General features: G+C 40.0%; 1 protein-coding gene across 1 annotated transcript in view; it reads right to left on the bottom strand.

Moving 5' to 3' along the window:
- The window catches only part of CFAP61 (cilia and flagella associated protein 61), a 189,331-nt gene that overhangs the window by 68,711 nt on the left and 94,665 nt on the right, over window positions 1-25,955 (bottom strand). The window contains 2 exon segments of the mRNA XM_030558110.1: window positions 4,249-4,417; window positions 8,262-8,360. Of these exon segments, the coding sequence (XP_030413970.1) occupies window positions 4,249-4,417; window positions 8,262-8,360 (268 nt within the window).

The following is a 25,955-nucleotide window of genomic DNA, read 5'->3' as shown; positions in this document are numbered from 1 at the left end:
TCTCCATTTTACAGGAATTGTCTTTTACCACAATTGTTATTGGCTCCCATCTTGGGGCATGCTCTTCATGCTTTGCCCTGTTCTGGCTGTGCGGAGCAGCTGGACAGCCTGTGAGTTCAGCTATCAGAGGATTCTCCTGCTGTAGGAGAATCCTGGGGTGGCAGAGGAATATTAGTGCAGTTCCACCCCACCACTCTCCTGATCTCCAGCATAGGGAGTGTGGCGGAAAGATGTATGTTGGGTTTCTCTACAACCTGATTATCCCAAAATGCCAAAATAATCTCTTGACGCTGAAGACAGCAGGGCATAAATTAGAACCAGAGTCCCAGTATGAAGAATGCTAAAAGCTACCTTTCATCCCCCTTCCTTTGCTCTTGCACAAGAACAGCTCATGTAAACAACAGGATCTGGGCCATTGTTTATAACAATATTTTCAAAAATACCTCTTGGAACTCTGAAAGGGTTTCACCAGAAAAATTACATTTGTGACTATCACTTTTGTGGAAACATTCTGCTAAACAGTAAAATTGCTAGCAATGGTATAAAACTGTGCTTCATTTCATGGTTATTGCTTTTTGTAATGAGTTATATACAATGATCAGTATGCAAAGCATCACAGTCACTTTTCATAAATGAGAGAATGATGAATGTTAAAAAGTTCCACAAGAATCTTGCAATTGCAATTGAACAGCCTTAGGGGGTTAAAAGTAAAGAAGATGATCTGGAATGGCATGGTAGAAAATAGAATTTGAATCTCACGTCACCCTGTTCAAGCCAGGTGTGCTACGAAGATCCAGAAATAGATACTGACAGGAACTGGCTGTAGGGGAAATCCATAGTTGTGGAACTCCCGCAACTCTTAATAAGTGTCCATTTAAAATAGTGGTGTTAAGAAGTGAACATAAGAAAATTAACAACAAAAATGTGAATAATGTACGGACTAAAAGGGATTTCACAACAACTGGCTACCAGAATTGTATAAATATGCAGATAAACCATCTTGGTAATTATTTGTTTAACATGCAGTAAGAATTCTCACAAGTAAAATTTTAACTGCAACAAGCTGTTTTTTTCCTTTTCACAGCAAATCTAAAATTTCTAAAATTGGAGCAATTCTGTGTGAGAGAGGGCTACAATTTTTTGTGTGTGTGTAAGATAAAAATTACATGAAAGTTTGAATGGTATAACATTACTATTACAGGGACCAATTAAACCATGATTTTATCGAAGAAAGAAAAAGCAAATTGACTATGATTATGAAGCATTGGGCAAGAACTGTCCAGACGAATGCTCTCATTGGCCACTTGGCTTCATGTGATCTAGCCACATGAAACACAGATATGGCATCTCCATATCTTATTTATCCAATAAGGAAACATTCAGCCACTTTCATTCATACTGACTAGCATCTTAAATCAGCACACCTATTGAAATCAATGCCACTACTTGCCAAGTAAGGTACAACTCATAAGGGTGGCAAAAGCTAGCCCTACGTAAATAAAATAGAAATTAGATTATAAAATACTTCTCCCTAGCTTCTGTACTTTAAAAAATCTTGAGCTTTTTAACAGTAAAGGCAGATAAATTCTGCATTTCCCCTTCCTCTCCTTATTTTTCTCTCTCTCCCCTCCAGCTTAGCTACTGTCCCCAACATGCTTTGTACATGGTAGGGTGCTTCCAAAAGATGTCTTTCACATTGTAGAGGCTGAAGAGGGGGATCCAAACAAGTTCAGGGTGCATTTTGGTTTAACTTTTTAGTCCATCTGTCGAACTGTGAAAATATTTACCTGTTGAAAGCGACGTTCTACTCTGAAAAGCAACTATGTAAAAATGGTACTTTTTTATTCAACAGCTCTGTTCCTTGTGTGCATTTCTAACCTCACTGAAGGGTTGAAGATTCACATTAATGTTTATGACTAAGGGGACAAGCGCTATAAAAAAGGCTAAAAAACATATTCAGTCACATCTGCTGATTTTAGTGACAAAAATAGGTTTTTGATGCGTTTTACCTAAAAACCAATTAGTTACTGGTGTAAAATCATTGAAGGTAATGCAGCTGCACATGTGTGACACAGGGCACAACTTGGTTTTAGAATCTTACTGCCCTGTGATGATACACAAGAAAAAGAACCCAGTGTGGCTGGCATAGTCCAAGATGCGTATGCAGGGCTGACAGATAGCATGAAACATCATTTTATTTGCACCTGAGCACATTTAATATGGAAGTCAGAGGCACAATAAACATGGAACCCCACAATGCCCTGTTTAGAGTCACTGTTGAGAGCAGAACTGCACTAACGGTACAAAACGGGAAGCAGCCCAGCCACACACAAAGGGGCATGTGTCAGGGATGGAGCAGAGCTCAGCCCCATTCTGCAAATTCTCACCATTAGGGACCACAGTCAGGTGTAGCAATTTAGAGCTGCCCCAGCACTGCTTCAGCTTACACTGAGGCCAAAACCACTGCAGCTTGAGAACTGATCCCAGACGACTCCCCTTCTCTCCTGTGCTAAGGGTCTGGCCAATAAAGTAAATGATGTATGACTTCACCGCATAACAAACAGAATCTACATTTCCAATAGAAATATATATTTCATTTTATGCTTAAAGAAAGTATTTGTTACTGTAATATGTGCCTGTGGGAATTTAGGAATATTATTATATTCAGTTGCAATTCTCTCAAGCCCTGTGTATGCTGGCGGTTTTTACAAAAGAATTCCCACCAATACTACCACAGGTTCAGCTGGATATAAGCCCTAATGCAGATAAGGTTCCCATGTCTGGACCTACTTTTACTGCTGTGTTAACTAAACCTGCTTTGCAGCAGCCTTAATTGTCACGGTAGTAAAAAGCCTGGAAGCTGCCAGAACCTTGTTCATCCTACACCTCCCACCTGTGCAATCACTGGTGGAAATTTTTGGTAAAATTGCCTTGTCTACACACAAAAATTAGATCACTTTAACTATACTGGTACAGTTAAAGCAATACAACCCCCCAGTGATGAGGCAGTTATACTGATATAAATGTGCTTATGCCAGTATAGCTTATTTCCTTACAGGAAGTGGAATAACTATACAGGAATAAAGTACCTTTATAGCAATGTAAATATGTCCCCACTAGAGGTTGTATCAATTTAACTATTTTGGTCAAAAATCTTACCCCTTGCCAAAAGCCATGGTCGTAATGCCTAATTCTGCAGTCCTTACTCAAGCACAATTCCCAGGGAATTCAATAACAGTTTTCCATTAAGGACTGTTGGATGAGACCTAAGTCCTTTTATAGGGTGACAGACCTGTGGCTGTTGGCCTTTGGTAACAGACTTGCTGTGGACTTCTCTGCTCCTATGCTTACTGTGACAGATAAGACAATTTCCTGCATTACCTGTGATAAACCTTCCTGAATAAAATGTAACCATCTTTGGAGTCTACTGTACTAAAAATGTGAAGGTGATGTAACATCGTGGGCCTGGATGACCAAAGGATTATATTGGACAATGCAGCAGGAAAGAATGATCTTTTGGGACAACACATGTAAAATGGATTTACTGGGAAATATCTAGGGGGAAATGCAAATTCCACCCTCCACAGCACCTCCAGTTATGCAAAAGCCCAGCCCACTGAAGCTATACCATAAGGACAGGGTGATTGTCTGATCTTGGGATCCTGGGAACAGGTAATCGGCAAAGGCCCAAACTGTATAAAGTAGGAGCTCTCAGACTCATGGGGGTGATTGTTCTGAGCTGAAGCTGTTATGAATTTGTAACCACTGCTTGGTGGGTTTTGATGGATTGATCACCTGACAGAGCCCTTGTTGGTGTTGGGGGTAATCAGAGGTAAGCTTAGTAGCATGCCTGTAGGTTGTTTTATTATTTTAATATGTTTTCTCTGTAATGCTTTCATCATAAGAATAAATGTCCTTGCTGAGAAAGAGCTGTGTGGTAACTTAACGGTGGGCAATTACGCTGTTTATAGCCCCTCAGGAGAAAGCAACATACAGACACTGGCCCCTGTTGCCAGGGATCTGTGCAGCATGGAAAAAACATGGACAAGAAGGAGAGAGATGTGGGTCTCCACTCAAGAAAGGTGACTGCTGAAAAGCTGAGAGTCTAAAGTGACCTCCCTTGCTGAACCATCAGGGGAGAAATACAAGTTCAGCTGCTCTGAACTGTGACACTGTCCACAAACATATTAAATTGTTAATCATTGTAAACATCAAATGTTCATTTATTCACTATGTGCACAATCTTACCTGGTATTGCTGCCCAGTACAAAGAACAAGGTGGTCATATGGCACTTTTTTCCCTTTGGAAACCACTACATGTTTGGCAGCTCGGTCTATGCCAGTCATTTTACCAACCACAACATTAACCCAGGAACAAAGTGACATCAATGCATAATCTTTATCATTAAAACAGTGGCTGTGAAGAAAGAATATCTATAAGTGACATTTTAGCAGCTGACAGCAGGCATTAATTAGACATCTGGTGAGTTGGTTGAAGTCCCCTAGTGGTTCAAGTCTGTTGTCTTGCTGTGAGCTTACTAAAGCCTATAGTGAGAGATTATTCATTATGAAACACTCAGTTACAAACGGACAAGCTCCTGTTAAAAACAAATAATTCCTCCCAGCGTCAGGTCACACTACAACAGAGTTTAAAAACAAGTCAGAAATATATACTTTACTATGGTTCAAATTTGCAGTCTGATGCACAGTGCAGTTTTGCACCTGTAAAAGAAACTGCTTTTCTTACCTGGTAATTTCCTCTCTTTGGCCGTCTCTACAAAATGCGCTTTTGCTAAAATATTCCCATTTTTGCTACCACTAGTTCAGCTCCACCAGTAACAGCTGTGGTGAGACCACTAGTATAATTACTGTCTTACATAGTCCTGGTCTGACAGTGTTTACAACTACAAAGACAGCTACAAAGGCAGAAATGCCAGTAAAGGGCAGAGATATCATCAGATCTGCTCTTCTGCTTTCCCTCTCCAGATGAGATCTTCCAAAATGGTAAGGATGAAAAACATTGTAATGACATTAAAGAAACTTTCAAAATGCTGTATATGAAGCAACCAAAGAGATGCCATTCACAGGAGGAAGAGGGAGATTATATGCGCCAAGAGGAAGAAATTAGCAGGCACATGAAAATCTCTCTCGAAAGTGTATGTTTGATAATCCCCTAAAACACAGGGTCTGACTGACAAGCAATTCATTCCCAACCCTTAAGGAGAGGAGGAATTTGAAACCCAATTAATTTATATATAATGCAACAAAGAACAGTTTACGTGAAATTCTTCTATAAACAAAACCCTCTTCCATTTGGCAATTGCATCCACAGAGGCCTTTTTTACCCTTGCATGTTTGGTGGTAAGTGAGGAAAGAGGCCTCAGATTACTCAGTTGTTTTGTTCAGACAGATTCACTACTTCTATCCTAACTCTTAGCAAGTGTCATATTTATTTATTTTGTTCAAGGTTTTCATAAAAACTGATGGCTCAATGACACTGTGAATGATAAAATCTACATTTTAGATACAATTTTTAAAAGTACCAGTTATGTAGGAGCCTTAATCCCGTTTTCAAAAATGAATTAGGTAGCCAGCTCTTTGAATTTGTAAGGGTTGATCCTGGCCGGAAAAGCCAGTCATGATGGAGGAGTTGCTTTAAGTAGAGAAACTATATTGAATAAGAACTATAACTAATTAAGTTAAGTTTCAGTCTTAAAAACACATTTACTTTTGTTTGTGCATAAACAATTTTTATCTTTATTCTTTCTACTTGATATCACTTAAACCTATGTCCTTTTGTTAATAAATTTGTTTTACTTTACCTATACACCAACTCAGAGCTTTGTTTGAAGTGGAAAGTTTGTCAACCCCAGTTAAGTTAATAAGCTGCTGTGTCTCTTTAAAGGAGCAGTGAACTTGATAAGATTTTGTGAGTGCTACTGTCAGAGGGGCTGAGCACTGCAGAGGAAGATGTTGTTTGGGGAGAACTTGGGACTGGAAGTATGTTGGTGTTACCATGCAAGGAGCAACCAAGCTGGTGGAAGCCAGGGTGAGATCAGTGTGGTAATGATCAGGCTGTTGGTATCAGGGCTCTGAATTAAAGCTGCACAGCACAAAGGCACACAGGACTATAGGGTAGGTGGTGACACCTTACTTGTCTGGGTTGAACCCAGATCCTCACACCGGAAGAGGGAAAATCATCTATTAAAAAACTCCACAAAGTTCTTTAGAACAGTTGGAGGTTTTGTGCTACTTGTAAAGACAAGCTGCTACAGGCCCATGAAGGGATGGACCCTGAAGATCTAAATTATAGTGGCTTTTGAATGAAATATAAAACTGAATGGATATTCTAGATAGAAGTCATAGACCATTTAACATCAAGTTTGTGAAGTAAGGTCTTTATGGAGAAATGTACATCAGAAAATGTTGGCAAGATAACTGACTGATTAAGGTGAAACTCAGATGCCACATTTAAAAAGGAACTACGACCAATCTGTAGCACTACTTTATCCTTTTGAAGCAATGTGCAAAGCCTGGAACTCACTCATTCTGTGAGCTGAAGTCACCGTTGCCAGAATAAAACATTCCATTTAGCAAACAAGCACATCAGCATTGAGTGCCTCTAGAACAACTTTATTTTTATTTGGTGTAGGGTGACCAGACAGCAATTGTGAAAAATAGGGACAGGGGGGTAGGGGGTAAATAGGAGCCTCTATAAGAAAAAGACCCAAAAACTGGGACCTGTCCCTATAAAATAGGGCCATCTGGTCACCCTAATTTGGTGTATAGTGGAAAAAAGCCAAATATAAATCCAATGAGAGTTATTCCACTGATTTCAGTGAGCTATGGACCAGGTCCCAAACACAGCTTGACTAAAAAATATGGGATCCTGATCCAGTTTGAACCCCTAAGTTCTTTGGCAATATAAACAATAAACAGAGAAACTTGAAAAGGAACAAGTATTAACAATTAGTAGTAGTACCAATACTGCCATATTTTATATTCATATTAAAGATGAATATCAATACAAATATTCATATTATAAATATTCGTATTCAAACACAGGTCTGATTGCTAATGATTATTAATTATTATTGTTATTAGAGTACCCAGAATTGGGGTACATGCTTCACAGAAACAAGTAAAAGTGCTTCCATGCCCTGATGAGCTCTGTGATCTAATGTCCAGGTTTTCAGAGGTGCCTCAGCATCCACATCTGCCATTTACTTTGATGAGCGTTTTAGATGGTCAATGCTCTTGAAAATCTGGCCATAAGTTCAGACAGGACACAATAAGAGACGGAAATGAACAAATAGGATGAAGAGAAGAGGAAGGACTTTCCATAAAGTGAATAATAAAGAGAGGTAGGATTTGGAAAAGCACACGTGTGATTTAGAAGCACAATGTCATTGGCAGTCAATGAGACATGTGTTCCAAAATCACTTAGAGCTTTTAAAATCCCACCAAAGATCGTTTAATTTCCAGCTGCTCCTTAATTAAATTAATTCAGATCCATTATTTATCATTTTCAATTAAATAACTAGCTCTGGTTAGACAGTTATGAACTACAATTTTCTATAAACATAGATATTTGTAATTTTACTGGAAATATTTGTTTACATATGAAACATATATAGGGATGTGCTTTATCTATTAAATTCAAATCTTCTTTGCCTTTGTCTTGCCGTATTAGTTGGGTTGGCACCTAGCATTGTACTGACATACTCCCTGAAGACAAAGACCTAAAGTGTTGTCTACACTTACGGAGGGTGTGCAAGGTACATGTAGCTACATGCCCTAGTGAAGGTAGGCTGCGTCCACACTGCAGTGTGTCACTACGTGTGGCAGCAGGGAAAGGCTCTGGCAGTGGAATTCCTTCTGGGAAGAGGTAAAAATGATCATTAACTTCATGATGTTCTGAACTCCATGCAAAATTAATCTCTGTGACATAGCCTTCCATCACTTGTAGGTACAGATACATATATCCATCAGGCGTGGCGGTTCAAGAGACATGGAGAATGCCTTTGAGGAAAGCACATCTATGATTGAGGATCACAACAGAACTGTGTTTGAATCCCAACCTGGAGAATTTTTCTGATTATGTTTGTATTTTAGTTTCTTACTATAAGCACTAAGACTTGAGGAAAATACACATTTCTGTACATATGTATGCTGAATTGTACTACAAAGTCACAAAAAAATTCACATGTATTCTATTTTCCTTTGAAACGACCACAAATATTTAGACATTGAAATCAAACCTGTGAATTAAAAATCCTCTGTCCTTAGAGTCTGGTGGATTTTTTCCTGGAAGTCCATGAGTTGAAATCAGGGTCAGATTGTTAAACTTCAGGTGCGGACTAAAGAAGTAAAAACAAAATGCAAAATATAGATTAGCATGAGTTTGCTGAAGTTCAGTTAGGTATACTTGTAATTTGATTTTGCTGAAAGGTACAGTTATAATTAGTGTTTACATCCGACAGGGTTTCCCAATCTATTCTGAGAAGTTTGTTTAGTTGTACAGAATCCAGCACAATGGGGCCCTGAATCTGACTGGGAATCTCTGGGCTACATCATAATACAGATAAGAAATAAAATAAAAATAATTATGATCTGTGTCTCTAGAGCTATATGGAATAAATTACCTCAGTCACTACTTAACTTGAAAGTCATCCTAGAGTTGGACTGAACCTTTGCTCAATGACTTGAGTATCAGGAAGCATACATCTATGCTGCCCCAGAAGTGAGCCATGGCAGGAACGGACTCAGGCCTTGCCTTCACTTGCTAATTAGGTTGTGTTAGAAAACGGCCTTGAGGAGTCATAGTAATGAACACAGTGTTAAGAATGACTTAGCACTCCGAGTAGAGGAGGACTGTTGTGTTTGACATAGCATTGGCTAGCTGTAGTAGCTGGCATGAAGTTAAACACAAAAGTCCTTGTTAACCCTGAGTGTTAATACCATGTCAGTCGCTGCAGCTTCTCTAGTTAGTGTTCCCACCCACATGACTTAATTTTCTGGGGAAAATAAGGCTCTATAGAGTTAAAATTCCTTCTCTGATCCCCGCTGCCCTTAGGAAGTTATACATGTCACTAGGTGCAGATTGCTTTCACTCGTGCCAGTTCAGCTTTGCCTGCTGGCACTACAGAGGGGATGGAGCCAAGGCTGTGACCACACCTTGCCCACCTTCTCAGGAGTGCAGTTCCTGTTCTTCCCCTCACATCTGAACCCAAGTTTTGGGGAGGCCATGTTGGTAAGTGAAGATGATCTTACTCCCCCTTTAATCCCCGTACAGCTCCATTAGTGCCAGCCACAATCTGGATCACTAATTCAAATTCTTTGATAAGGTTAAGATTCAGCAGATATTTTCGTAAAAGGGCCTGGCTGACATTGCTGCATCAGACCCTCAAGCGGAACCCTTCCGAGACTTCACTTCTGGGAATAACATGAAAAATAAGTGTTGTTGCTGACAGACACCAATGTAGAAAGAAGACCTTGTGTTATCTGCATATGGGAGTTTAAACATGTCTATAGCTGTCTCTCTAGTAAACATACCGCTCACCACACCCATGCAAAGTTAAGATAATGCAAGTAAAGAGAAGGCAAAGCAGAAATAAAGCCCTGTTTCAGCAAAGCAACATTAACTTTAAGCACACATTCAACTTCCATTGATTTCAAATGCTTTGCTGAATAGGAATGGATTTAGACATGTGCTTCAGTGGTTTGCAGAATTGGGGCCAAAGCGCATATTCAGACAGACACAATGCATGCTGGAAATGTGCAGTTATTCAGACAGCTGATGAATATCTGTGGACAGCTACATTACTGCTTTCACATGGCTTGTTGGGTACAGGCTAGGAAAAGGACAGAGCCTTAGCAACAGTGTGCAGGTTAGGCTTAGAGCAGAGTCCCACACCTGCTGAGCACTGCCCAAAGCAGGATATAGTGTTTTCATGAGTAACTGGTTCCTCTCAACTTTCCATCACATGACTTGCAACAAAGGCAGGAAGCAGTCCTGCTGGTGGGATGGTTGAAATAAGGCTATCCCAACTTTGTCAGTGCTGTTTGTGACTCAGCCTTCAAAGGCAAATAGCTGCACAGTGAGGCCACCATGGCATGAGAGCGCCTCGGGGTCTGCAATACTCTAACCACCTCCTGTAATGGATTCCTAGCAACAAGGAGAGTACATTCACTTCCTGTAATGGATTTCTTGGAACTAGGAGGGTTCCTCAATGGAACAGCAGATTTTTCAATGCCGTCCCCAGCAGGTTCCACAGAGCAATTCATTTGCATGGGCCAGAATCTAAGCACCAAGAGATTCTGCCATTTTCTCACTTGCATGTGCTTTTTGATACATATCAAGAGAATCTGTCCCACTGCATTTTGATTAACAATGTGGGCTCCAACAATATATTAAACTAACCTGGATCTGACATTTAAAAACAAATAAATATTATGAATGATTAAGCCATATAATCTTCAAGGCTTTGTACAACAAATATGGATAGATATAAGTGCTACAAGTAAATTGTATGATTTTTATCTACTAATGTTAATTTGTTATTCATACATTTAAAAAATATATTCAAACAAGTGAAAGGTCACACTTAAACCAAGGAATTTCAGGTTACGGCTGCCGCTCTATAAATGCATATTAATAGTTTAATTCTGGATTATGGATCATCTACTATAAATCTCCATGCATATTATACAGATTATAGGCCTGATTTTCATTTACACAAAAGCCATTTAACACACAGTGCAAAAGGTCCTTTAAGTGGGTATAAATATAATTTTCTCCCACTTTTAAGATCCCTTTATACTCACAGAGTGTTGTAAAGTGGCTTTAGTGTAAATGAAAATCAGACCCAATCCATTCATCTGCATTTTAAAACATACAATACGCCATCTGCATTTGGAGCTGCTACTGTGGATGTGAGTGTGAATGAATACCATTAATATTCAAGATCCATAATATTCAGATACTTGGCAATTTACATACAGTTATCAGGACAATAACTGGAAACTGATATACAAATTACTGATGTTTCAATGTATAAATCTGTCCCCCTCCCTCTTCATACATCACTTGTTATCTTTCATTGTATGCACTTTAGGGGAGGGACCATTTCTTCATGGATGCTGTACAGCACCTAGCACAACGGGGGCTCCAATCTTGAGTGCTACTGTAACGTACATACTAAATTACATTAAAAGAACCAAGTTAAAATAACATTAACGATGCAAAGTCAGGCACTCAATAGTTAGAAAATGACAGTTTTAAGGTTGCCTGTGAAACCTTAATTTTCCCTCTCACTCTGATACTGCCTTTAATTACATGATCCCATATTATTTTTCTACAGGAAACATACGTCATTCAGTAAATGTGTAGTTATGTAATGTTTCTTTTTATCCTCACTGTGTGGCCCCAGGCCTTATTATCCATTCCAACATTGCACTGCATGAAATATTAATTTCCCCCTCAATACTTCTAGGATGTTCTAACCATAACATCCAAGTGCTTCACAAACATTACGTAAATTTATCTTTACAGCACCTTTGTGAGACTGGGTGGTGTTTGTATCCCCATTTTACTGTCTGGGAACTGAAGCACAGAAAGAGATTAAGGCCATGCCAAAAACGTTCACCAATTCTGATGGCGAAATTGGAGATACTTGGGACCTGAATTTTCAGAATACTTTTATAGCATTTTTATAGCACTTAAAATGTCAAAAGCGCAGCTCCAATTGAGTTTGGCTGCAGGTGTCAGTGCTCAGCAGTTCTGCAAATCTGCCCCCAGGTGTCTCATATTGGGCAACTATGAATATTTTGGTTTTAAGTGACTTGCCTAGCATCACACAGGAACTCTGTGGCAGAGGTTGACAGAGAATCCAATTTTCCAGGGTAGCAACAGTTAGGGCCCTACCAAATTCACGGCCATGAAAAACGCGTCACAGACCGTTAAATCTGGTTTCTCCCCTGTTGAAATTTGGTCTTTTGTGTGCTTTTATCCTTTACTATACAGATTTCATGGGGAAAACCATGTGTTTCTCAAATTGGGAGTCCTGGCCCAAAGGGAGTTGCAGGGGGATCGCAAGGTTATTTTAGGGGAGGGTTGTGGTATTGCCACCTTTACTTCTGCGCTGCCTTCAGAGCTGGGCGGCCGGAGAGCGGCAGCTGTTAGCTGGGAGCCCAGCTCTGAAAGCAGTGGCCTGACAGCAGCAACGCAGAAGTAAGGGTGGTAATATTATACCATGCCACCCTTACTTCTGAACTGCTGCCTTCAGAGCGGGGCACCCAGAGAGCGGCGGCTGCTGACTGAGGGCTCAGATCTGCAGGCAGCAGCACAGAAGTAAGGGTGACAATATCATACCAGGCCATCCTCACTTCTGTGCTGCTGCTGGCAGCGGCGCTGCCTTCAGAGCGGGGATCCCAGCCAGCCGCTGTCATTCTCCAGCTGCCCATCTCTGAAGGCAGCATCACCACCACCAGCAGCTCAGAAGTAGGATAGCAATACCGCAAACTCCCCCACGATAACCTTGTGACCCCCCTCAACTCCTTTTGGGTCAGGACCCTACTTATAACACTGTGAAATTTCATATTTAAATAGCTGAAATCATGAAACCTATGACTTTTTAAATCCTATGACTGTGAAATTGACCAAAATGGACCATGAATTTGGAAGGGCCCTACCAATAATCCAGTCACACTTAGGGTATGTCTACGCTACCCGCCAGATCAGCAGGCAGTGATCAATCTATCAAGGATCAATTTATTGCATCTAGTGTAGACACGATAAAATCAATCGCCAATCGCTCTGTTGTCGACTCCAGAACTGCACCACGGCGAGAGGCAGAAGCAGAGTCGGACGGGGGAGCGGCAGCGGTCGACTTTGCCGCCGTCCTCACGGTATTTGCGTAGTTGAAGTTGCGTATCTTAGGTCGACACTCCCCTCCGCCCCGCGCAGTGTAGACCTAGTCTTAGAAGATGTGTGGGGCTGGAGCATGCTCAATACAGACGGACTCTTCAGAGATTCTAGCCTCCAGATTCTAACAAACATGTGCAGACTGAGATTTTACAGAGGCTGATAATCTGGTCAAATTTGTGCATTTTTTCTCAGGAACAATGAAAGGCACATCCCTGACACTAGGATGGCCTCCCTGCCAAATTTGAAGACCCTTCTCCCAGGCATGAAGACACTAGAGCATCTAAAATAATTTCTTACAACTACTTCATTAACACGTGCAAAACGAAGTATTTCTCTAGAACCTTGTACTAAGAAAAGCCTGAACTCTTTTTGTAGAAACTTTCTAGAATAACTCAGGCTGAGGCAGAGAAAATGAACAAAAAATCTCAACACAAATGGTTAAAGTTTTGCAAAAAGTTATAAGTAAGGCTACGATTTAGTAATGGGTATTTTTAATAGAAGTCATGGAGAGGTCACGGGCAATAAACAAAAAATCACAGCCTGTGACCTGACCATGATTTGTACTATAAATACCCCAGACTAAATTTTAGCTGGGGGGGGGGGCTGTTGTTCTGTGGGGGGAGATCTAGGGGAGCTGCTGCTCTGGGGGACTGCCCCGGGAGGGGGGCACTGCTGGGGGGTGCAGGACCAGTGGCACTAGCTGCCAGGGGCCACCCTAGCAGCAGCTGCAATGCCTACTTCCCCGCTGCTGCTCTGGCTATCCATGGGACCACTGCCGGGGGCCACCAAGCTGTGGCTGCTTCTACTGCCCCTGGAACTGCTGCTCAGGCAATGCCCGGGGCCAGCCGCTGCTCAGGCAGTCCCCACCCAGGGACCGCCCGAGTAGCAGCCAGTGGTTGCTACCCGAACAGCTCCAGCAGCAGCTGATGTGGTCAGCTGTGGGGCTCCCCGAGCAGCTGGCCGTGGAGCCACTCCAGTAGCGGCCGGTGTGGCTGTCCCCAGGGCCACCAGAGTAGCTGGCCCTGGGCGGCCCCGGGGTCAGCCACACTGGTCACTGCAGATGTCACGGAGAATCACAGAATCTATGACTTCCACAATCTCTGTGACAGACGTGGAGCCCTAATTATAAGCAACAGAAAACCAGGTCTTATGATGGGAAGTGTTGGGCAGTCTTAATGATAGGTGTTGCTTCCTGTGCATATAATAAAACATAATTGCACAGTGAAAGCCCTTACAATAAGTAGTTGACATGTTGTCCCACGTTTAAACCTTCATATTCTTTGACATTTAATTGTATTTTTAAATACAAAAATGGGAATTGGAGACCACTCCAGCTTTACCCCCTTATCAGATAATTTGGTTGAAGGGGAAATAATTAAAAAGTAGAATTTCTAAAACACCTAGACAACAAGACACAACAAGGGGTAAAGCAGCCTGCATTCTGTAAAGGAAAACTGTGCCTCTTGAATGTATTAGAAATTTTTGAGCATGTCAGCAAAAAGCTGATAAGGGAGAACCACTTGAAATTATTTTGGTTGGGATTTTCAAAAGTGCTCAAGCATTGGCTTAACTCTGCTCTCATTTATGTCAGTGCACTCCACTGACTTTAATGGGAGCAAAGTTAAGTCAATGCGGAGTACTTTTGAAAATATCATCCTTAGTTTATCAAAACAAATTTTTACAAAATCCCTCACAAAATGAAATCAAGGGAAGTAAGCATTCATAGAGGCAAACTACTGCCATAGATGAGAAAGTGGCTGAGACAGAGAACACAGTAGGAATTAATGGCCAGTTTTCAACCTGGCAAAGGGATAGCAGTGGAGTGCCACAAGATTCAGTACGAGGACATGTAGTTTAACATATTCTTAATGATCTCAAAAAGGAGGTGAAGAATGAGATGTCAAAATTAGCAGAAGACACAAAATCATTTAGGTTGGGCAATGTTAGAGGAGACTGTGAGGAACGTCACGGGCGTAACTGTGATGCTGGCAGGCCAGATGCCAGCTCTTGTCCAGGCTACAGGTATTAGCTAAGAACTGACAAATTCATAGCTGGAATCCAGACCAGGAGGCTGGACTAGACTGACCACTAGAGAGATCCAACATGGCAACTCCTGTATTCCAAAAGGAGTTTATTTATCACACTAATCATAAGAACAATGTCATTTTAAATAGAAGGCTATTTTTAAGTTATAGGATCACATAGAAAGTGTTTTTGTATTATTTGCCCTTCTTTAACACTGATTAGTAAAATACATCTTTTTTTAAAGTATCTAAAATAAAATACTGTATGTTAAGAGTCCAAAGTATCTCTTCTAGCCAAGTTATGAACACCCAATAATGGAAATCATGTCAATTTCATAAATTTAGTGGCCAAAACGTTCAAGTCTGTGGGTGACATTTCCAAAAGTGCCACAGGGCCAGATTTTTATGGGTATTTAGGCACCTAAAGATGCAGATAGGTGTTTGTGACAATCCTGTTAGGCCCTTATTTGCAGCTATAAGGGCCTAAATAACTTCAAAAAACTATCTATCAGTAACTTACACGCATAAAAAATGCCTACGTGACAAAGATGCTTTGGAAAATTTTATCCTGTGCACCAAAAGCTAGGCTCTTAAATCCTTATATAGGTACCTAAATATAATTAGCCAGACAAGTCAATGGGGGCTACAGGTGTTCAACATCTATGAAAATCAGATGTTGGAATACAGATTTAGGCATAAGCAGCCAGGTTTGAAAATACTGGCCAATGACACTGCTGCGTATCATTATACTTTCCATCAATACATTTGGGGTTCTTTTTATATAGTTTTATTTATATGCCGATGAAAGAATGGTTCATACATTCTGGCTTTAGTTCCTCACTGCCAGTCTAAAAGCAAGCTCTTGATAACTGAAAAACAACAGACACTGAAAAACAGGTACTGCATATTAGGAAACGGAGTGGCTTATATGCTTTTAATGTATATAAACAATGCCTAACATCAAGTGCTGTAAAAGGAGAGGTCACCATTTTGTGAAAAAGTCTTCAAGTTAAGAGCTCAAACCAATGAAACATTACACAAGTGCACCTGCAATTTAGAAGCAAATAATTCCTGCAGGGATTCATGTTGCTGTGGATACAAAAGGGAAGAACAGCTAAAGATACTTGTAAAGCGGGGAGGGATTAGAGTATCTAGGGAAATAAGTAAAAGGGATTGAGTTTCATTGCACGGTTCTAGAGGACATCTACAAAAGAAGGCCTAAACATCCTTGTTCTTGTAATAAAAAAGGGTCCCCTTGCCAATTTATTGTGAGCATAATAAAAGAAGCAAGCAAAAAAATAAATTAGTATTTTACTTACAGGCATCTTGGCAAGAGCCATTTGAAAATCTACCAGATTATTCTTCCATAGTTTTTGCTGTTTTTAGCAAAAACTGTCTAAGCAAGCCATTCAATTAATTGCTTTCATTAAACCTCTCATTTGAGCAAATAAATAGCCAAACAGTCTTTTAACATAAAGTAAAGAGCAGTAGCCCACATGGATCTAAATGTTTCCATTTCATTTACTTGAACCTAATTACACACCTGTGCAGCTTTTCCAGTAGTTTAAAGGGAATAACAAAATTGTACTAGGAAGTAATACATTCTCAGAATAACAAAAAAAGGGTTATCCAATGTGCTGGTCTCCTGTAAGTATAGTATTTAAATAACAACCTTAATATTTGGTGTTATATGACTTACTAAGTCAAAGGCACAGACAACTTGAATTCCATTGTACTCTAACCTGGTCTCATAAAAGTGGTTCTGAATATAAAAGCTTGAGACAGTTCTAAAAAAATTGTAGCAAATTGCCAGTTTTGAGCAGTATTTAAAACTAGAGAAGCAAATGCTACAGTATAACAAGGGTAGCTAATGATAACAACAGAATCACAGAACTGGAAGGGATCTCGAGAGGTCATCTAGTCAAGTCCCCTGCACTCAAGGCAGGACTAAGTATTATCTGGACCCATCCCTGACAGATGTTGTCCAACCTGTTCTTAAAAATCCCCAGTGATGGAGATTCCACAACCTCCCTAGGCTGGGGAAATGGGGAAAATCAAATCTGTACATACATTATATGACAGATAATTGAAATCACTTTAATTTTCAATTAAAATCTAGCACAGTGGCCTTCACTCAGTGCACCTTTCTCGACATGTTAACTATGTTATGATACTATAAATGATCTTAATCATTTCCTTGGCCACTTGCAGCCTTGTGACTTGTTGCTTTGCCAGCCAGAGCTGAAGTCAGTTACACGCCTTTCTTTTTCTCCCATTGTTCAGGTACCAGCATTCTTTTCTGGCATATAAGAATCAACATAAGATCATGTTCTCATTACCAGAGCATTGGTATACAGGGGATCAGAAAGGATGGGCAGGGGAAAAAGTAAGTAAGTATTGCATTATACCTCAAGAATATATACACTTGTTCTGAGGTCCAAAACGAGGTGAGAGGCAGACCAGGTGAAAGTCTCTGGGTAAAGATAAAAGGGGAAAAATTGGGTTGATGTCATGATATGGGTTTACTACAGATCACTAAATCAGGAAGAGAAAGTAGATGAGGCATTTCTAGATCAAACAACAGAAATATACAAAACATAAGAGTGGTAGTAATGGGGGACTTTCATTACTCAGACATCTGTTGGAACAGTAATATGGCAAAATGCAAAATTTCCAATTAGTTCTTAGAATGTATAGAGGACAACATTTTTTTCCTCCAAAAAATGAAGGAAGGAACCAGGGGAACAGCCATTTTAGACTTGATTCTGACAAACAGGGAGGAATTGGTTGCAAATCTGAGGGTGGAAAGCAATTTGGGTGAAAATGATCATGAAATGATATATTTCATGATTCTAAGGAAAGGGAGGAATAAGAGCAACAGAATAAGACTATGGACTTGAAAAAGCAGACTTTAACAAATTCAGAGAAAAGGTAAGGTCAGGTCTCAGGGGAAGGAAATCTAAGAGATAAAGGAGTTCAGGAGAGCTGGTGGTTTCTGAAGGGGACAATATTAAAGGCACAATGTAAAACTATCCAGATGCAAAGGAAAGCTATTAAGAGGCCAATATGGCTTCATCAGGAGCTCTTTAATGGCCTGAAAAATCAAAAAGGAATCCTATAAAAAGTGGAAACATGGACAAATTATTAGGAAGGAGAACAAAAAGAATAACAGAAGTATGTAGGGACAAAATCAGAAAACCTAAGTCACAAAATGAGTTACACCTAGCAAGGGACATAAAAGGCAAAAATAAGTTGTTCTTTAAATACATTAGGAACAAGAAAAGGATGAAAAAAAGTGTAGGTCCACTGCTTATAGGGGAAGGAGAGTTAATAAGTGATCATATCAAGAAGGCTGAGGTGTTTAATGCCAGTTTTACTTCAGTCTTCACTAAAAATGTTAATGATGACCAGACAAACAACACAAATAATTAACAACAAGGAGAAAGAAATGAAAGTCAAATAGAGAAAGAACAAGTTAAAGACTATTTAGATAAGTTAGATGTATTCAAGTCAGCGGGACCTGATGAAATTCATCTTAGGACACGTACAGAACTAGTTGAACTAATCTCTGAACTGTTAGCAATTATCTTTGAGAACTCATGGAGGACAGCTGAGGCCTCAGAGGAGTGAAGAAGGGAAAACATATTACCTATCTTTAAAAAAGGGAACAAAGAGGACCAGAGAAATTATAGATCAGTCAGCCTAACTTCAGTAAATGGATAGTTACTGGAACAAATTAAACAATCAATTGGTAGATGATTACAGGGTTATAAGGAATAGCCAACACAGATTCATCAACAACAAATCATGCCAAACAACTTAATTTCCTTCTTTGACAGGGTTACTGACCTACTGGATAGGGAGGGAATCAATAGATGTGACATATCTCGATTTTTGTAAGGCTTTTGACACACTCCCACGTGATACTGTCACAAGCAAATTACAGAAATGTGGGCTAGCTGAAATTACAATAAAGTGAGTACAAAACTGATTGAAAGACCCATACTCAGAGTAGTTACCAACAGTTCATAGTCAAGCTGGGAGAGCATCTATAGTGGGATCCTGCAGGGGTCAGTCCTGGGTACCTGCTACTATTCCATATTTTCATTAATGACCTGGATAATTAAATGCAGAGTATTCTTATAAAATTTGTGGATGACAACAAGATGTGAGGGATTGCAAGCACTTTGAAGGACAGGATTAGAACTCAAAACAACCTTGACATATTTGAGAATTGATTTGAAATCAACAAGATGAAATTCAGTAAAGATAAGAGCAAAGTACTTAGGAAGGAAACATCAAATGCACAAGTACAAAATCGGGAATAACTGTCTAGGTGATAGTACAGCTCAAAAGGATCTGGAAGTTCTAGAGGATCTAGTTCTAGTTGAATATGAGTCACCAATGTGATGCAGTTGCGAAAAAGGCTAACATCGTTCTGGTTTATGTGTAAGACATGAGAGGTAACTGTCCCACTCAAATCTGCACAGGCAGGTGAAGCCTCAGCTGGAGTACTTTATCCAATTCTGGGTATTACACTTAGCAAAGATGTGGATAAACTGGAAAAAGTATAGAGGAGAGAAACAAAAGTAATAAAAGAAGTTTAGAAAATCTGACCTATGAGGAAAGGTTAAAAAAACTGGGCATATTTAGTCTTGGGTCATCTAATAATGATCTTCAAATATGTTAAGTGTGGTTATAAAGAGGACAGTGATCAACTGTTCTCCATGTCCACTGAAGGTAGGAAAAGTAATGCATTTATTCTGCAGCAAGGAAGATTTAAGTTAGATATTAGGAAAAAAATTCTGGCTATAACAGTAGTTAAGTTCTGGAATAGGCTTCCAAGGGAGGCTATGGAATCCCTACTATTGGAGGTTCTTAAGAACAGGTTAGACAAACACCTATCAAGGAAGGTCTCAGCTTGCTTGATCCTGCCTCGGCACAATGGGATGGACCTGATGACCTCTTGAGGTCCCTTCCAACCCTACATTTCTATGATTTTATGAGTCGTCATGGGAAAACAATGTGTAATATCCTCTCTCTGTGGAAAGGATGTCATACCAAACATCATGAAGGGCCCCACACCTGAGGTCATACTTTCTTGTACTTTCCAATTCTCCATTGGACCTACACTGGAGAAAAAAATCCCAAGACATTTGAAATGGCTTTGGTGAAGAGAAGCATTGTAGTGGAGTTTTTATTAGGACCCTTTCAAGACAGGACTCCAGGAAGTGACCTTAAATACATTTTTTTGTCCTAGTGGAATTTTTAATTAATAAGATTCCCGGGTACAGATGCTCCGTTGGATCAAGCATACAGCACGGTTCTCAAATATTTTGTCTGAATAATTCAAAACCAGAATTTGCTGCATTCTCTATAAAACTTCTCAGCAATCATTAGTGGCTTTTCCTCGACAGTCCCCTCTCCATCTGAGTTGCAGCACCAGAGCTAAAAATGACTCTAGTTGTCAGTTGCTCCACAGGGATTCTCGGTAGCGGACACTTTAGATAAAATCCTGGACCCACTGATATCAATGAGAGTTTCAATGGAGTCAGGTTTTCACCTCTTATCTTTCCCAGGCTCCCCAAACCCATCAGCACAATGTAGGCTATATCAGCAGAGGAACATACCTTCCCAGCTCTGGTGGCTAGAGGAGGTCAAAACTTTTTCTGTTCTATGGGAAAATCCAACATTTCAAAATTTGTTTTTGTTCCAAACAAACACATTTTCAAATTTTCGCACAAAACAATATTTTTAAAAAATTCATGTTGAGCTGGTTGAATGTTTCATTTGGATAAAAATCAAAACTTTTGTTCCAATTCTGATTCTTTTTTAGAACAAGGTCTTTCAAAACAAAAAATAAAAACATTTTGTTCCAATAACATCAAAACGGATCGAACATCATCAAAACACTTCATTTCATTTTTTTCAAAATAAAATTTAGTCAAAAAAGTTGCATTTACTGACAGAAAAACTTCCAGTTGGAAAATTTCCCGCCAGTTCTACTAATGACATTCTTCCTCAACCCTCTGGAAGATGCTATACCCCACAGATAGAATAAGCAAAGCAACATGTAGCACCAGCCCATTAAGTAGTCACTGTCTCCTTTATCTTACTGTCAGTTCTTCCAAAAAGCCAAGGAATTTTCACTTTGACTTATGACTGACTCTCCTCAAGGAAGCTACAAGGGCTCTTCTCTCTCCCTGTCTTGCAGCTTTACCTCCCTGAATGCCAGGGGAGCAATAGAATGACCCCTCACTCCAGACTTCATACGTGCCCCACAGATTTTCTCTCTGCTAAGATTATTCCTATAATCTGTGCTCCCCATCTCTCCTCCTGATACCCCTTTAACTCCTGCTACATCTCCAATAAATTCATTTTGATCCACAAATTATTTCCTGCTTCTTTCCTCCCTCTCTAAAACCTGCCTCCTTCTCTGACTCTGCTTGGGATGCTTCTCTCCTCTTTGGTGATCACTCTTCTTAAGCATGCTGACTCAAAGGTGGTCCTCTTCTCCTATAACATTCTGCTCCTTTCTCCTCCTCTAACTTCATTCCATTCAGTTCTCCTTCCTCCCTTCCTCTGAGTAGCAGCTCCCTTCCTCAGACTCCTTGAGCTCTCCCAACTTTAATGGTTGACTTTTTTCTTATCTGCTCCACCCCTGCCCTTATCCCACATAATTTAAATTCCCATAATACTCACAAGTCTGACTTCTCCTTTTCACTTCATTTTGTTCATTTGATGGTTAGCTTTGGGCCAACTCACCATCTCAGCCCTTCTCCTTACCCAGACTTTGCCAGACACTTAATCTTTCCAGTTTCTATCTTCAAACTCCCTCCCTGATCCCCTTTCATCTCCTTGAATAACTCACCCTCCCCTCTCATTGCTTTCATGCTCTCCAGTAGATTTATCTAACTTCTCTGCAACTTTCAGCTCCTTCTTTCCATTCCTCATGTGTGTCAACTCCATGGTCTCTAATTTCAACTCTGCTTTCTTCTCTGTAATGGATTCCTTCACACACACACTGTTCCAACCTGCATCTTTGACTGTTTCCTCATAATTCAATTAGTTCTTTTTATTCTGTTTTGTCTTCTTCATTTCCAAACAACATGACGTCTAAACCCTGATCAACCCATGTGTCTTCAACACCCCACCCTTCTGCCCCTTGGCTCTCTTGAACAACACCATCATTTTGCTTAGCACCTTGTCAATATTTTTAAAGAATATCTGTATTGTTTCCCCATGCATACCAATAAAACCCCCAGAGTGTAAGTATAAAGAAAAAAACATACCGACAACAGTAGAGGCAAACTAAGGGACCACACATTACTACAACCAACTTACACACGAATCTTGACTAACAGCACTTTCTCTTCCCTCTCTCTTCCTTTACCTAAGCTCCACTTTAGGCTCAAGCATGAGCTGGGTTACCTGCCCATGCCGGGAGTAAGGTGGCATAAGATTCCTCCTTACACCAGCTACCTGAATTGCTGGTCTGTGTGTGGGATGGGGAAAGTATAGCTGATGCAGGGTCCTGTATAGGTAAATGGACAGGGGGAGAAGATGTTTGGAGCCTTGTCTCTGCTCCTAAACACATTGGAAGAAGTAAGCTACACTCATTATAGGGCTGATCCAGTTTACCCCTCTCCTGGAGCAAGGAATAAGTAGGGACCAAATTATAAATCTGAGGTATCATTTGGTCCCTGATTTCCTCCTGACAAGCATAGGTAAAGCCCACCTCTCACTTAGGGTTTGTGGAATTTCCAGGATCTTCTCGTCCATAACACCACACAGGAGAGAACCACTTGTAAGTCTGTCTGACAGAGCAGAGTATCTTACAAAAGCTCTTGTCTCAGCTCATGCAGGGAAGATGTGCAGCTAAATTATTCAGACACACACATACACATTATGAACCTCCTTAGCTTCACAGTTTACAAGATAAATACTCCCACGCAGAATTTACTGAACAAGTACAAAATGCAATTTTCAAAGGTTTAGAATTTGATCAAAACCTTTCTTCACCAGAACACACAAAATGACTTCTCCTTACTGAGGGTTATTTTGATGTCAAAATTTCAAACTTCCTTTCCCCAGATGTTTCCGTGCTAGAGCGGGTTGCAAGATTTATTTATTTATTTATTAATTAACAGAATTGGTTTTGCTCAGACTTTGCCATCAATTCACTATCTGGCAGGGCGCTATGCTATCTATCCTCAAATCCTAATCAGAACTTGTGAGCTACTGAGCCCAGCCATTCTACCCTTGCTCAATGTCTATGACCACCTTGGGAACAGTATACTTGATTTTGTTAGATATAATCACCTAGAACATAGCAGTTAAAATCACTGGTGAGGTACACTCTTACAATGCTTACTAATACTGGCTTCTGCAAATAAGGTCCTGAGAAGCTGCAGATTAGGAAAGGACACCAGGAGCGTGTGTGAGTTTCTTGTCTGCTACTATTCTGTTGCTGTATGAATGTGGCAAAAGACTAGCTCGCAATGTTTCAGTGAGCAACATCCAGTGCAAATTCTAGCTCTTTAACATGGCATTTTTAATACTATGGCCTATTTCCTTATGCCACAAATCAATTTTTGCAACCTCAGTGCTTAATTTGAATCCTTTCTAGTGTTGTTACAAGACAGGATCTAATATTTTGAAATGCTCCCTATCGCTTGGCACAAATACTGAATGTATTGCTCAAATGAGAGAAAAAGTATGGGCCTGATCCAAAGCATGAAGTCAGTAGAAAGACTCCCATTGGCTTTAGATCAGTCTTACATGCTTGTTCTCCCTGTTGACTCAGGGCCAGATGTTCCCCAGACATCTTCCATACAGAAAGAGAACATTTCTCACAAAGTTGTGTGATTTTTTGCAGCCACCAAGGTGCTATCTTGTCCCGTTGTAAAGCGGGCAGTTGTGTAAGGGAAGGGGCCATGGCTAGCTGAAGATCCAGAGAAAAATGAGGCCCAAAACCCCTAATCTCAGAACATCTTCATTCTAGCATAATTTTAGTTTATTATCCATTTATTGTGTGATGTAGCTTGTGCATAGGTCTGTATAGAATTTCTATATGCTTGGGTAATCATAACTTTAACAAAACTAGTAAAACAGATTAGACTTTGTACCAGGGAACGTATGTGTGGTCACTATCCTTGATCTTTATATGTTCCTAGAGACTCCAATTCGGAAGCAAGTAGCAGAAGTGACTTTCACTTGGTTAAGCTTGACATTATAGCCCACAGAGCCGAACCCGTGGTGGTGTAATACCACTTTACAAAATCCACTTTAAATAAAATAATCGGCTATATCATGTAGCAGTTGCCCTTTTGGGTCTTCCAACATCCCAAGCACATTTGCTTGGCTGGCATTGGCTCCCTCTGAGGCAGAGGAGCTCTGCGATGGAGCGTAACATTAAGTCATGGTACACCCACCTCTTTACAAGGGGAACACACTGATTACAAAGGCTGTTCTCCTACTCCTCCCCCTCCAGCAGGCCATGCCTTCTGTTTCACATACTACTGAAATCACACATCTGGTTGGTGTATAGATGCTGTTCACAGTTATGTTGCTGTGGGAACATACCACGCAGTTACATTACCACTCCTTGTGCACCTCCCAATCCCATTTTAACATAAATTGCACCTATAGGTATTCCTCTTTGCACTGCAGAAATATAAGGTGCAGGGGGAATTATGCCCAAAAAGTGATCTCTAAAAGGCATTGCAAAAAGGCATCCAAAATAAAATAATAAATAAGCAAATACCTTCAAACAAATGTCTTAATTTGTCATACAAAATCTACACATTAATGTTAAAAAATGTACAGGCAAGCATCAAATCCTATGTTACACCAGAGGGCAGAGTCACTAGCACAACCAGCTAGCTCTCTCACATTTCAACTTGCAAATTCCACTATACTTCAAAAAACAACCAACCAACCAACCCACCCACCCCAATGGGCAGCTGACAGCCTGTTTTGAACATCCCAATAGTCACATCTCAATTACGGGTAGAAAAATCTCTTTTCCAAAGCATGCTTCTTTAATAGGGTGACCAGATAGCAAATATGAAAAAATGGGACGGGGTGGGAGGTAATAGGCACATATATAAGAAAAAGTCCCCAAAAACGGGACTGTCCCTAAGAAAATGGGACATCTGGTCACCCTATTCTTTAAACAATGAAAAATAATCATGAACAGAACTGAGAAGCAGTGATTTCCAGTACCATTTAAACAAAGATATGGAAAATATAAATGGATTGTGATGCAGTTTGAATGGTCTTTTTTTATTCTCAACTGCATTGTCCAGATTACGACAAACTCCAAGGCACTCAGATACAAAGCTCCATAATGAGCTGTTCGTGCTATTATCATGCTTTGTCACGCAGCTTTTTTTTTCAGAATTAAAATATCTACATTTCTTCTCATTGATTACTTTGGACATTGCAACGGGTCCTTTGTGAGGTTTAATATTCTTTGCCCTAAATATAGTTTTAAAAAATAAAATAAAAAACAACACCTACAAATATATACAAATACAAAGCATGCCACAATGCTTGGTCCCAGCCTGGTGTTTGCACAATATGTTTAAAATGGCAAATGCTTAAAATAGAAACATTCCTGTTTTTGACTTGAAAATAGACTTAAAACAAGCCATTTCATTATAAAATAATAACATGGCTGCAATAATTCTGAATTGTTTTTGGCAGAATAAAGTCAAATGATTGTTAGGAAAGGTGATCTTGACTCATAGCCTTCCCCATAGGTTATGCTAGTATCAGTCACTGACAGTATCCATTGTGACACTGATTTAACAACAAGGCAAGATATGACCTATCCTATTTATCTCTGTCACAACCTGATCTCTATTCACTAGAAATGATGGAAGGCAACAATGTCTGACTGATGCAGGCCCAGTGACATTGAACACATGGTATACTACAACATTGTTTTGCATTTGCCTTGGTATGAAAAAAAAAGCAGTCAAAAGGAAGCATACATA

The sequence above is a fragment of the Gopherus evgoodei genome, chromosome 3 (assembly GCF_007399415.2).
Source record: "Gopherus evgoodei ecotype Sinaloan lineage chromosome 3, rGopEvg1_v1.p, whole genome shotgun sequence".
NCBI lineage: Eukaryota > Metazoa > Chordata > Testudines > Testudinidae > Gopherus > Gopherus evgoodei.
Note: the sequence above shows the minus strand (reverse complement) of the source record. Positions and strands in the feature narration are given on the sequence as shown.